Source organism: Macrobrachium rosenbergii, chromosome 28 (genome assembly GCF_040412425.1).
Source record: "Macrobrachium rosenbergii isolate ZJJX-2024 chromosome 28, ASM4041242v1, whole genome shotgun sequence".
Taxonomy (NCBI): domain Eukaryota; kingdom Metazoa; phylum Arthropoda; class Malacostraca; order Decapoda; family Palaemonidae; genus Macrobrachium; species Macrobrachium rosenbergii.
Genome location: NC_089768.1, coordinates 23,200,635 through 23,215,000, shown reverse-complemented (window position 1 = coordinate 23,215,000; position 14,366 = coordinate 23,200,635). Strand labels below are relative to the sequence as shown.

The window sequence follows — 14,366 nt, the reverse complement described above, 5'->3', positions numbered from 1 at the left end:
TATCCATAGGATTGAAATTTATCCTCTCCTTGTATGAGGCGAATGGTGGTCAATAATAATAATAATAATAATAATAATAATAATAATAATAATAATAATAATAATAATAATAATAATGTCCAATATCTTCACACCATATTTTAAGGATATTAATTTAATGAAAGAACAATTAAGGTTTAGGAGATTCTATATATGTATTACCCTTTTGTATGACAAGCATTCTTCTTAATAATTTGCTGGATAGGCTGTAATCTCTTGAACCAGGTATACGAAGAACTTTGCTAATGTACATTGATCAGAAGGGTATTTTAATTTGTATGATTATTGAATATAGGAGTTTTTATCCAGTTCATTTTGCCACCTGAGAATAATTTCATTAGAACATCGATGGACTGTTCTGTAATAGGGGAAAAGAGAGTAACACCTGTAATAGCCTAACTACTCGTTTCGTTCATAGGGTATGATTTAAGTTATCTGCTAATAGGGCTGTTTGTATTGTACAATTATTTTGTCAAAAAGGGACAACTTCCATATTGTTTGTAACTGTCAGATTCAATCAAAGTTTTGCCCATTTATATACCACTGTTGCTTCATGTGAAATTAAATAATAGGTGATCTGATAATCTCTGTAGTCCCTTTTGTACCATTGCTACTTTTCGTAATGTTTGAGATATTCCCTTTAATTTACTTTGAACTGAAAGAGGTTCTGGCATATTTTCTATTTGCTGGATGCGTTGAGTATATTTTCCATTCAATTTTAGATATTTCTCGTACATAGTTTCTGTCAACATAGACAAATATTGAAAGTTTTTCTTGATATTTGCACAACGATTAGGTTTTCTTTGCTTGTAATTTGCATGAATTTTTCTTATCTTTTCCTTGAATTTTCATTGCTTTATTTTACTGTTCTTGTGATATATTATCTATCACCTATTAATTTTCTTTAAATTGAAAGGACAGCTAACCCGTTGAACGTTTTAGGTATACTACCAATAGCCACCTTCGTTTTAGGTTTTCATTAATAGGATCACTCAAGTAGCGACTACCATTTATTTGATTTGAAGGATATCTATTCATTATAACACTTCAGTGAAATTCCTTCCTCTATATTTTTGTCTTTAGTTCTGTATTACATTGTTTGATTGATCGAATATAGAATTTAGGCCAAAGGCCTAAGGACTAAGACCTGCGAGGTCATTGAGCGCTGAAGCGGAAATTGACAGTATAAGGTTTAGGGACAACAGATTTCATGTAACCTCCAGTCATTAAATTTCAAGTTATACTGCGTAATATTTTATTAAAACAGTATTGTACTTCGTAGTACTTTGCTAAAAGTGCTCAATGGTAATGCATTTGTAGTCTTTTATTATCAGTATTGTGCTTTGTAGTACGTTGCTGAACTTTGTATTGTATTACGCAGTACTTTGCTAAAAGTGCTCAATGGTAATGCATTTGTAGTATTTTATTAAAGTATTGCTTAAAGTGCCTAATTGTAATGAACTTATATTTTATTAACAGTATTGTACTATATAGTACTTTGCAATATTTTATTAGCAGTATTGTACATCGTAATACTTTACAGAATTTGCAATTGTACTATTTTATCAGTATTGTACTTTGTAGTACTTTGCTAAAGTTTGTAATATTTTACATTATCAGTACTGTACATTGTGGTACTTAGGTAAAGTGCTTAACTGTGATGAATTTGTAATATTTTATTAACAGTACTGTACTTTGTAGTACTACTTTGCTAATTGTGCTTATTTTAAATTTTGACAGATTAGCCTTCCCTTTGGTCTGAAAATTAATTTTGTAGTATTTTGCTATAAGTGCTAAATTTGAACTCCTCTTTTGACAGATTAGCTTTTCCTTTGGTCTGAAAATTAACATAGCATCTCAGTGTGTATCATGGTATCATTTGGACCATGATACCATAACAAGTAAGTTGTACATTTCTTTAAATTTCTTTAAATATTGTATATAAAGGGTTAAAGAAAGAATGAAGCTCCTTTTCCGTATCATGGTATCATTTGGACCATGATACCATAACAAGTAAGTTGTACATTTCTTTAAATTTCTTTAAATATTGTATATAAAGGGTTAAAGAAAGAATGAAGCTCCTTTTCATATTTATATTTGGAAAACTCACAAAATACAATGTAATAATAACAAGTTTCATTATCATTTGACCATCGTGTTTGGCAGGGGAACAAAATCCTCATTTATTTTATTCAATGTCATCTCTTAGCCTGAACACTACCTAAATTCATACGAGTTGCGTTGCTTAAATATTCACTACTTCTCTTGTAAAACGTTGCGCAACTTCCTAGCAATATATAAACATGTCAGTACGGTTGATTTCGACACTAACTAGGGAAAAGTTGAAGTGAACCAAATAAAAAAAAAATATTTAGTGTCCATAAAGCAAATGACTTAAGATAAAAGAAAACGAGGTAGCTGCATAATTGTACGGTCCACGTCCATCCCTTTAAAAGTTGCCTTGCTTGCTTGTATAAATGCATTAATTTTACATCAACAATACTCCACTTAATGCCAATCACAGCAAGCACCTTACAAACATTAGTCAAGCACTTTACAACCGTTCTACTCTGGAAAATGACTTAACACTTTTAAACACAATTCAAACACAGTGGAACCGTACTCATAAGCGGCCATTTAAAACTTAACATGGCCACCTCAAGAGATGGAAAGGGGCGGCTGAGAAAGGTAGTGGCCTCCTCCCGCAGTCTGTGTAAACTGCGGGAAGTGCACTGTGGGCTACATAACATGTTCATGCAAACCGACCCTTACCACTAAAGGGCACTAGGGCGATTTTCCCTTGGTACCCCGCATGGTGGTTAAGTTGCTTGTTTTGTACATTTAGTCCGGGCTGAATTTGCAACCGTAAGAAAGAGATGACAACAATTTGTGTTGTGGTGATTTCTCACTCGAGTGCCTTGGCCTCTCTCTCTAAAGAAAAAAAAAATATGTTGACTTTTAGTACAAAAAGAACAAAAATGAATTATTCTGCAAAACACAATCGCTTTGAGAAAATATATATATATATATAAACCATGCCTAAAGTTGACAAAACAAAATTATTAAACGGAAGACAACAGAAATATGAAGCCAAACTCTGAGTAAAAAAAAATGTATATAACCGTATGACTAAACATCATGTCCAGACAACAACGTGTGCATAGTCTCATGATAAGCCTTACGGAAACAACCAATATTTACTCATTGCGTTGGAATCATCATAGCAACTGTACACGCACATTTGTGTCATTGGAAGTGACAGGCTACTGGCAAATAAAAAAAAATGAGACTACTCGTATTGACATGAGCACAACACTTATTGAGTTTCCATACAACCCAAAAATTTGTTTGACAAATTATAGACTGCCAGCGAGTGTCATTCTAAAAACACGATTTTTGTGTGACGTAGCCGTTTTGACACGAGAGAACTATAAGGGCTATACTCAGCAGCTGTCTTCCCTTATTGGTAATCACATGATTAACAGACAATAGCCGTAAAATACAGAAGTGGTTCAATTTAAAGAGAATCACCATACAAATGTACATATTTTAAAGACAAATGAATTATGAATAATCATGAGCGGAACACGGTAATCTTTAAAGAATTTTTGAGCACTTAACGAGGGCTGGCAACACAGCCACAGTACCCTCCTAAAAAAATGACGTCATCAATCAACATGGTGGTGTTTTATCAACCGCTGAGATGCCCACAATTGCTTGTCGTCACTCGATACACTTGTCGGCTGATTCTTACACTTTTTGTATACAGCACTATGAACTCAGAATAAATAATACAACCTCTCTACTATGTAACAGTGTTCAAGTATTATACATGTCTTCTTTTAATACTAATCATAAAAAATGTCTATACAGCGGCACCCGTTCGACAGCAACAGCTGCGAACTCTCTGAAACTTGATCTAAAGCAATCATTATAATACAAACTACTCGTCTGTTTCTCTCCAAATGCTTCTCCACCTCCTGTGGAGAAGCACATACAGTTTTGTGTTTTACAAACTAAATACAAAGATATCTTAATCATTAACAATTTACATTATACATTTGTACAATATACAAAACTGTAAAATTAAGTCTATAGTTATTTATGCGATGAATAAGATGGCACTCAGTAGGAGTGTGTATGTGGGAGTGAAAAAGGAAACTGCAGAAATGAAAAAAAAAAAATAAAAAAAAATCTTCGGAACTTCGAAGAACGAGGGTTTGTAAAGTGGGTGAACATATCGCCACAATATCCAAAGTTTTTAAGAAGTCTCGGGCTAAAACTGAGGAGACCCAGTACATTTTTTTTCGCGATGAATTTGCAGACTTGAAACATGAATTAGCACCATCATCTACAATCAATTCGGACATCAATTGAAGGCAAAAATATTCATGCACAAAAGAAACCAGAACGTGACAAAGGTACGAATGGAAGTAATCTCTCACTGGTGACATACCGAAAGTCTCGGTAAATTAAGGAAACATTTACAAGATACGAAAACAATGAAAACCAATTTGCTTAAAATAATGACGGCAAGGGTCACAAATCAACGAAAAACCAAAAACAGCACCCAATAATTAACACACTGTGTGTACGATAAACATGACTCGCACAACTGACAACCACGTTCCTCCATTATCCCTTTTCCTTGACAATTTTCCCCCCAAGTCTGCAAACATCAAACAGAAGAGAGAATTGTGAATGGGAGAGAATCAAAGACTAGAACCACAAAAATGCCTGTTAGTTCTAAAACACTTAGAAAAATGCCCAGCACACCCAATAAACCATGACCAAGTAGTAACTTCTAGTTGCAAAACAAGCTAGAAAATAATACCCCGTTACTGAATACATTATAATCCAACGAGTTCAGGACAAGATGCATAGCTGGATGCCCTCAATCAAAAAAAAAAAAAAAAAAAAAAAAAATAACCAGGACAGTTAAGGAACATGTCCTACCCATACATAACCTGATTAGACTGAGAAATAGAGGGAAAAAATGAAAACAAAAGCGAATGACCAACAACACATACTTTACTCCAGAAAGTGTTTACTTAAATATATGAAGTTTTGTGAGATCAAATTATATCAGAAGGGGAATTAATGGTACGTGAGGAGAGAAAGAACTCATCGTTGGCATGAAGAGAATAAAAAAAAAAAATTCAAATCATATAAACATGACAAGAGAAGAATCAATTATCAAATATCTGTGGCGATTATGAAGGAGAATATTTGATGAAATGTAATATAATGAAAGAGGCAATGAAGAATGAAATGTAATAATGAAAGGCAATGATCACTATGACGACAATGTACGCGATTATGACAATGGTGGTGATAAATGACAATATATTACATAATGGAAGATGAATAAATGAATATGATTTATTACAGCCTATATTTTTTTATACATATCCACGGCAAAACCCTTCCTCAAGTACTTTTTAAAAACCTATTTTACTCGAAAAAAAAAACAAATTTATATACTGTTTTATAATATATATATCTTTTTTTTTTTTTTACTTTCAAATGACGGTACAACTGTTGCTCTCATTTCAACAGACAGATTCATAGCACCCTGGCGATACTTCTTTACACAATAGAAAAATGTAGCAATTCCATGAGTGACTTTCTGAAGGTCGGTGGCGACCGACGACGAGTCGGAGGGTCGGCGTCTCCTTCGTCGCCTCCACCACGTCCAGCTTTCATCACCCCACGAGAGTCAACAATATCTCATCACAAGGCAAAGGGCGGTATACCATCACACGACGACAGGTACACAGGCACTACCGGAGAATGAGGGTTGCGTGGTTTTAATATAATATTATAATAATCATATCGATCACAGATGGGAACACTCGATGAAATCATGCGACCGGGGGGCAGGCAAGCACCCTTGAGCGTGATCCACCCGACGGACACGAAGATCGCACCTCTTTGGCATGGCAAAGGAGGCAGCAGCCGTTGTTCGTTCCTTCACGATTCTTCCTACTACTTCAGGATAAAAAAAAAAAAAAAAAATATGGAGAACAACAACACAGCCGCCACACCTACTTCTGCTGCTGCCGCTGCTGGAGCGAAAGTCATTCACAGCCAACAGCGTCGTTTTCGCGTTACGACTCCAAAGATGCGATTAGGCTGTGGAAAACTACGGACTGGAGGTCGTTGCCCAGGAGGGAGGCGTGTCCGCAGGCGTACTGCTGCTGCTGCTGGGGTCGTGACCAGTCGTGGTAGCTACTTAGGGTCGTGCTACTGTTGCTGCTGCCGCTTCCGGTGCTGCTTATGCTGCCAGAGGTGGTGTTATTATTGAAGCCGTTACTGTTGTTATTACTACTGTTGTTGGTATTTGTGGTGGCCAGCGAGGGCGTCGTGGAGGGCAAAGTGCACGAATAAGAGGCAGTGTAAGGAGTATCAGGGCGCGGGGGAGTGGGCGTTCCCGGTCTGGAGGATGTGGTGGTCTGGCTCAAAGACTCGCCGGTATAGGTTTCATACAGGTCCCGAAGGATTTCCTGGGTGTCGTCCACGATCATCCTCGAGTCGTCCTTCCGTTCCAGGTCACACTCCAGACGAGATTCACAGGACATGCCGTCGTTCTCTTTGTCATCATCGAGGAAGAGCCTGGGCCTCTTGGGTGCGGGCATAGGGTCATCCTCGTCAAGGGCAGTGATGGGGGTGGGGGTTGGCTGACCGTAAACGCTGAGGACATCGGACACCTGCATGTCACATGGAGGAGATGGAGAACGGGGGCGGGAGGCCGACAGGTAAGAGGGCGACACATTAGCAGCCAGGGCACGGTGCCGAGCCAACTTCTCCTCTCTCGCTTCGCGCTGCAGGCGTCTCAGTGTGTTCCTGAAATGGAGCCAAAAAAATTTCTAAGTTACAGGGGCACCACATTACATAAAAAAAACCTGTAGTCAGAAAAAAATATTCTCACTTATCAATGGCACTTCACCGCACAAAATCAAAAGAAGCCTCAAATTCGAATTAAAGTTTAAATCAGCTAACTGCCTTAAGTCAAGTGCCTTAAGTCAAGTGTTGCTTTGACACAATCTAATGCACTTAAACCGGATGCCAGCTTTAAAGAGATTTCCCCATTTCCCTTCTGCGTCGTGAATAAAGATTTGTGACACTTCCTCTAGCTAAGTCCTTGATTTATATTAGTTTGTTTCAGTTTCACAAATTAGTAAAAGTATCTAACTTAATAAAAAAAGGGGGAGGGTAAAAAAAAAAAAAAAAAAACCTTACCTGATCAGCACGAATCGTCGCAATCCGCTTTCATGATCATCAATCTTGCGGTACTTAGCGTTGGAAATACGAATCACCTTCTTGCGTTCTTCACGCACACGAAACTTGTAGGTAGCAAGAGTGCCCCGACGGGCAGCTGGGTTGAGCCACACACCACCAGCGTCAATGGCCATGCTCGGGCTCACACCTGCAATGAACAAAGACAAAACGATAAAGTAGTGTCCTGATAATCAAGTGCAATTCTCAATCACCAACTTCTTTCACTGCTTTCACTAGCATGACATTCACTTTCAGCTTTTCCTGTCACAAACAAAAACACTTAGTGCATGACTAATCTCATCATAACTGCATAAAGCCTAAGTAAGCTTTCCAGATAAACGGCCCAACAATTACTATTCAGCATCTAGGTCGCGTGAGAACGTCGCTTATTAATCACTAACTTAACGACTGACTCATCAGGGCAGATATAAATTGAATCTCATCAGGACAAAAAAGGACTGAAAAATTCTAAGTCCCACAAACGTTAACACTCATCAACAAACCTCTTTCTCGAAGCGCAACCATGTCGAATTGTAAATAGGTTTTATTTTCCTCAAGCGCGAAAAACTAACGTTCCCCCAGAATCGCAACACCCGCTAAGTAAGACGAGTCCGATGCTGCAGGGGATGAAGACTAGCAGAAGGCACCGGGAGCTCTTCCACCAGCGTCCGCGCACTAACACTTGTTGCTTGGGTATGTGTTGTCAATTTTCTCAGTGCACGGCCAATTCCTGGCCAGCCTGTGACGCGGCTCTACCAAGAAGCACTACCGTCAACCTGACGCCTTCTCAACTACTGATTTCCAGAACGGTCCGTTCGCCCTCGCTCACCGGCTCCGGGTAGAAGCGAGCGAAAAGGTGTGGCACAAAAACGAAAGTGGTGGAATGAGCAGCTTAGAGTAGGCGTGTGATTTCCTCTTCGACCAATCCTCGTTCAAACCTCCTAAACGTCACGTCGACGTCACCCAAACACGTCAACTACGAGATGACGTCACACCATGGCGCAACAAGGCAAGCGATTTGCTTACTCCAGTTATATCTGTCGATTTCTGGTGTGATTGGGGGGGGGGGGATTTATAATGTAAATGTTCGACTCGAGATATTAAAATTATGGTAAGTGGGAGCTATATTCTCTTTGAAATAAAAAATAAACGCAAACCATCAGTTCATTTCTGGGAAAATACCGTCCTGCTTCTGGGACATCCCCGCTTCTCATCTCAGCAGTGACGTATTCGCGAAGTAAAGAAACTTCTAGTGAGCATAAACTAATTCTAAAAAACGTTTGCTCATACCAAGAACGATTCACATTACCAATGTTTATGAAATACTACGAATGTGGAGTTAAAACGTGGTTTTGTTAAACACGATACGATCGATAAGGCCATGTCATATGGGGAAAATTCTCGCATCCCCTGGAGGCCGGGAAGTCGAAAGCGGCCCCAGATCCACGACCCCCCCCCCCGAAAATTTAGAACAAATTACCCGACTCATGACATCGCCTCCGCCCAACCTCTTCCATCGCCACCGAACGGCCTTTAGGCCATGATGCGGCCTTGAAGTTGCGGACTAGCCCAGCTGGTGAACCACGACACGCGCCCCTACTCCCGATCACTGGGCCATATTAATGACTACTTCCGCACTCGACGAATTGTATCAAACGACGTGGGTTCATAGGGCGGACAAGCCAAACAGATATAAAGTTTTGAATTTACTACAAAAAAATAAATAAACGGCATTTATATGAACTACAAAAATAAATAAACGGCATTTATATAATTTACAACATATTAAAGATTTCTAATTATTCATTTATACATGTGTATACAGTATATAACGAGAGAGAGAGAGAGAGAGAGAGAGAGAGAGAGAGAGAGAGAGAGAGAGAGAGAGAGAGAGAGAGAGAGAGAGTATAAAATGTTTGTGAGAACAGAACTTGAGGAGCTTGAGACAAATTTTTAACTTGGCCTGGTTTACAGGAATGAAGACAGACAAGGCACGGGGAAAACGTATCGTACTGAAGCTGACGGGAGGGGGCAAGGGATGGAGGGGTGGGGGGAGCACACTCGCTGAGTGAGTGAGCGAAGTTATCGTACCGAGGATGGTGTCGTCATGCTTTTGTAGCAAAGTTAGTCGTTCACGCTCAAGATGAAAATCTTGGATATTTTAAGCGGTTATCTCAATGGTATCTCGGTTCTGCAGTTGCTCTGTCAACTTGGTGACATCAGTGAATGATGGTGTTGCTATATCAACTAGTGACAGCAGTGAATGATCATTTATGATGGAATGCACTGACCTTATAATACACAAGCATATAACAGATTCCGTCAATTGACTTACCGACAGGGAATAACTAATAAGGAACAATGGTTTGTTATGACATTGAGCAACTTGACGTCAATTGCTATTGCAAACCGGCTAGCAACCATTTCTCAGTAAGAGAAAACCGAGGAGAAAAAATCGAACAAAATTTTGCTCCACATTATGGTAGTTTTACCATATATAAAAATCATAATTCAACAATACATTCTTTCCCTAATAATACAACTAGCATGCTCGAGTCTAAATTGGACAAAAGTTCCGTACTTCTTTCCTCTACCAGTTCTTACCTCTTGCGGAGTCCGACCCGGACTGCCGCGAGTGGCATCTTTGCTAAGGTCCATACGCTGCCGGCAAGTCAGCCACAAGTCGTACCGCACAAACCCTATCGCCTTGTTCATAATATACACATACATACATACATGTGTAAGCCACAAGAAGCTTTTTTTACTTAAGGCAAGCATCTCTAGGACAAGTTGTCATTTGCCGAGAATGTCCTTGCAAGGCTCCGAGCATTCTAGCAATCTAAACTACAATTCATCTTCGATCTGCTAATATATTTAGAACTGCAATAATGATTCTCTTCAACCCGACACCTAATGAGCTTTGCTTCATAAATATCTACAGCCACTTCTCTCAACGGACGCTCAATTATTTATCCAACCCTTCTCAATAACATTCGCGCTACTTTTTCGTCAACTAACAACGAAGAAATTACGTCGTCCCAATAAAGAAATGACGTTATGACCCACGTCCCAATTCTGAAGGGCACACGATAAACAAGATTTACGAAAAACTAGGTTTTCTGCAACGGCATAAACCGAACTTTGATAGCTTACTGTTTGACTTCATAGGCGAGTGTATACATAAATGAAATGCAGATGAGCGTAGGAGCGTCCGTGTGTACGTCACACAGGAAGTAGGACAGGGTCACCCAGGCCAGGTTCACGCACCACACATACACGGGCCAGGGACGCTGCCGGGCCACTACGGGGAGTGAGAGGGTGATGGGGGCTAAAGGCCGGTAGGCGGAGGAAGTAGGGGCGGAGGATGCGAGGAGCCAGAATGGGGGCCGCCCAGCGGAAGAGAAAGACGGAAGACTGTACGTAAGTTTCGGGTATAGGAAGAACAAGCAAAGGCTCTCCTACGGTACAAGACGAACTCACCCATGAGACTTGGACTATATAAAATTCAAGTGAAAGAATTTATGGAGATGGGGCGGGGGTTCATAAAACCAATTACTATATAGGGTACTGAAGCACTGTAAATACAAAAGGACAACGCGATGATAATCTGTAATTGGTTCATCGTAATCAATAGTAAAACATTAAGCCATTTCTATAACAATAAACCGAAAATCAATTAACACTGATTATTATAAGACACGATTCGTCGAACGCCTATAAAACTTGGCTACTGCACACGAGACGTTAAATCTTAGTATGTCAAGGATGCAAAACAGACTAGATGGCAATTCCTTTCATGATATAACTACGTCGAAGGAATAGCCTACATACACAATTGGAGAAATTGTGACAGCTAGGGTTAAACTGGTGAAACGAACATATGCAAATACATTTTTCGCTTAATCAGATAGCACCGTGACATTGTTTAAAACCTGTCGATATTAAAAGAGCAATCATACAAACAAAGCGCATTCATTACAACAACACATAAGCGCCGGCAACAATTGAAAGAATCAGGGGCAAACCCATTACAATAACACTAACAACCACAGCAACAACTGCAAGAGTCGACTACAACGTCGTCCCATCTCAGCCCGTCACACACACACAGACACATATCCACAATACTTTCTCTGGTCTTCCCCCCACTCACTCCAACACCGAGTGGAAGAACCAAGTCTACCATCACAGTCTGTGTGGCACTCGCTCAGTGCATCTTTAATCTCTCTCATAACTATTCACACCCTAATAGTCGCGGCAGTACTTTTAAAGCTCTTCTGTGAAAACGTTTTTGCATCACAATCTACGGGGGTAAAGAAAACGCACCACTTCGCTTAGTTAATGCAATGATGGCCTATTAACATAGTGCAATCTCTGTAACATGTGTAACTTTAAAGTAGGCAGCAGCAAGACATTAACAAAGTTTAAGAAAATAAACGCGAACATCATGGCTATTATCGCCGAGAGAGAGAGAGAGAGAGAGAGAGAGAGAGAGAGAGAGAGAGAGAGAGAGAGAGAGAGAGAGAGAGACTATACAAGGTGGGGTGAGAGGTCTAGACTTAGAGGAAGAGGCTGATGGTGGTGGTAGTGGAAGCAGAGTGCTGGCCTTCAGTGTAATCGCTTGTCTTCCACTAACACTGTCTCACCAACCTTGGAACACCCAATCCGTAATGGCTTCCGTGTGCTTTTTAAAACAAAAGTGTCCTGGAGGGGACGGTAGTAAACTGAAAAAACACTTGTAAATCTGTACCTTCACATTCAAATCAAATTTGGTAAAGTAATGATCGACTTGTCAACATGAACGAGTATGTCAACATCCTACGCGAAGCTGCACTCGCTTCACGTTGAAAAAATGCAACTATAAAACTTAACCACGTCTCAAAAGCGCATCGAAAACTACACGGTTTTAACACAATTAACTAACACGTGTCACTCCACATTCATTGATACCTGAAAAGACCGGACTCTACGTTTCTCAATTGGGCAAATTGGAGTAAAATCTTAAATAACTAGAGATCATGTATAATTCTTAAAACGATTACCTCTGCAAGAACTCAAATACCAAATCTCGGGGCCAAACCGTCGAAAGGTAAATCAATCTAAAAAAGCAAAATACACCTAACAAATATGAGAGGGGCCCCTCCCCGACCTACTTGGAAGCTCTTCAACAACATTACAGGTTGGGGCCTACGTTGGCCCAATTCCTGTCTCATTCTCCACCACTATGATGGGCCTCACGAGATAGTTTTAGCCACGATGAATAATGTCAATTTAAAGTCAATTTACACGCATGAATCCATCAATAGTCAGATTCATCTTAAATTATTGTCCGTTCCCATACATTTGGCGGGTACCAAATGTACCATCACTCAGGCTAAGCTAGTCTGCAATCTAATTAGGGGGAGGGGGCACTTAGGACCCGCTTACCACTTGAAATTCCTTGCATAACATCAGGCCAGACTAAACAGACAGAAATTCCCAACACTAGTACTGAATAACGTGTAAACAAAATTCCGTCAGCCGTTGAAACGGGTATTTGAACTTCGAACGTTTTCCAAGTTGATGAACAAACAAAATTATAAGTATCATAGCCGGCCACAATTAAGAAAGGAAGTTTCATAAATCATGCACAAACTGAAATGTAGCCTTAACAAATCACACTATAAGCAATGTGAACTATCCCGAATATTTACAGATACTAAGTCAATATATAACCGTCCGCCTATTCGTTACGGAACGAAAAAAAAATCAAAGTTCAAGAGCGGATTAACGTTCCAAAAGTTACAACCGCGTTAACAATATCCAAAACCACAAACACTGTTCTCAGGCACAAACTGTGAGAATTACTTCGGGACCGTTATTAATCTTACACACAATAACTTTTATACTGCCGTCAAGGGGATGAATAAACTTTTTACTCGTGTAAGTAAAGGCGGCCGTTGCTCTAACGCACTACAAAAGGTTTGCAACAGCAAGAGGCTAATTAATGTTACGCTAATCAGCTGAGCAATGGTAACTGTTGGGCGTGTGTTTAACAAGTGTACTTACATATGCAACTGTTCACTCTCGTTATACTTAATACATCCAATCTCACAAGTTGAAAATAATTCACATAAAACAAAATCAAAAGCATTATTCCTCAATGCTGAAATAATAATACATTTGAGATAAATCACTCTAATGGGCATTGCAACAATTAAAAGAGGAATTTTATAGTGAATGACCTCGAAGAAGTCTTCACAAATCTGTCACACACACAAAGACACTATCACTCAAAAAACTTTATAACACGATAAAATAAACAAAAACCACCTTAAATACACCAAAACACACCTTATAATACTCAGAACAGGATGAATATTGCGTTAGGCACGATCAAAATGGATTTTACGGGTCGCTCTTTTTCCACAGAAACTTTCTAACAGAGGAGCAAAGTAAAACACGTCCTCTCACACTCGCAGCCTAATCTAAACTGAACCATCTGAGAGACTCTCCTCCAGCTGCTGCTGCAGGGAAAACGTCACCAAGAGAACGCATAGAAAACGGGCACGCCAGTTCGATTTCGGCCTTCAGGTGTTTAAAAAAAAAAAAACCTTTTCGATGAACAATGGAGGGCGAGAGTTTCTCCATTTGCACAAATCAAGCCCACATTCTCTCAATTTGAATTATTATTTTTCCTCCAGAAGCATCATTGTCAGTGCAACACTTTAATGATACGGATTTCTACTTTTGTTCTCCGTTTTCTACGTCATCCAGCAGCTAGTGGTGAAGTTAAGCAGGGGTGCCAACCACTACTGGGGGCTGGTCGCCAAGGACAAAGCCAGTGAAAGCGTGTATGGAATACCTATGGTTGAGGTGGTTCTGTTGAAGATTGTTCTACCTCACTGATCAACAAGGTGCTCATTAGATGTCACGAATGCGTGCTAATGACCAATGAGTGGATCCTGATGAATATTGAACTCAAATTGCTTCAAATATCCGATGTTCAAGTTAGCCAAACTTTTCAAACAATGCCTTATGATTCTTTTCAAGTTTATCTACACACT

General features: G+C 39.6%; 1 protein-coding gene across 2 annotated transcripts; it reads right to left on the bottom strand.

The window, feature by feature from the left end:
• Positions 1-2,118: 2,118 nt before the first annotated feature.
• LOC136854123 (uncharacterized) lies at positions 2,119-13,818 on the bottom strand. 2 transcript variants are annotated; one of them, XM_067130313.1, is made up of 3 exons: positions 13,654-13,818; positions 7,282-7,468; positions 2,119-6,885 (listed from the first exon to the last, which is right to left on the bottom strand). In XM_067130313.1, the coding sequence occupies exons 2-3, from the start codon at positions 7,452-7,454 to the stop codon at positions 6,150-6,152; spliced, it is 909 nt and encodes a 302-aa protein (XP_066986414.1). In that variant the 5' UTR covers positions 7,455-7,468; positions 13,654-13,818; the 3' UTR covers positions 2,119-6,149. The 2 variants fall into 2 exon arrangements, with proteins under 2 accessions (XP_066986414.1, XP_066986413.1); XM_067130312.1 differs by lacking the exon at positions 13,654-13,818 and adding an exon at positions 7,824-8,205 and having other exon boundaries at positions 5,780-6,885.
• Between the last annotated feature and the right edge of the window lie 548 nt (positions 13,819-14,366).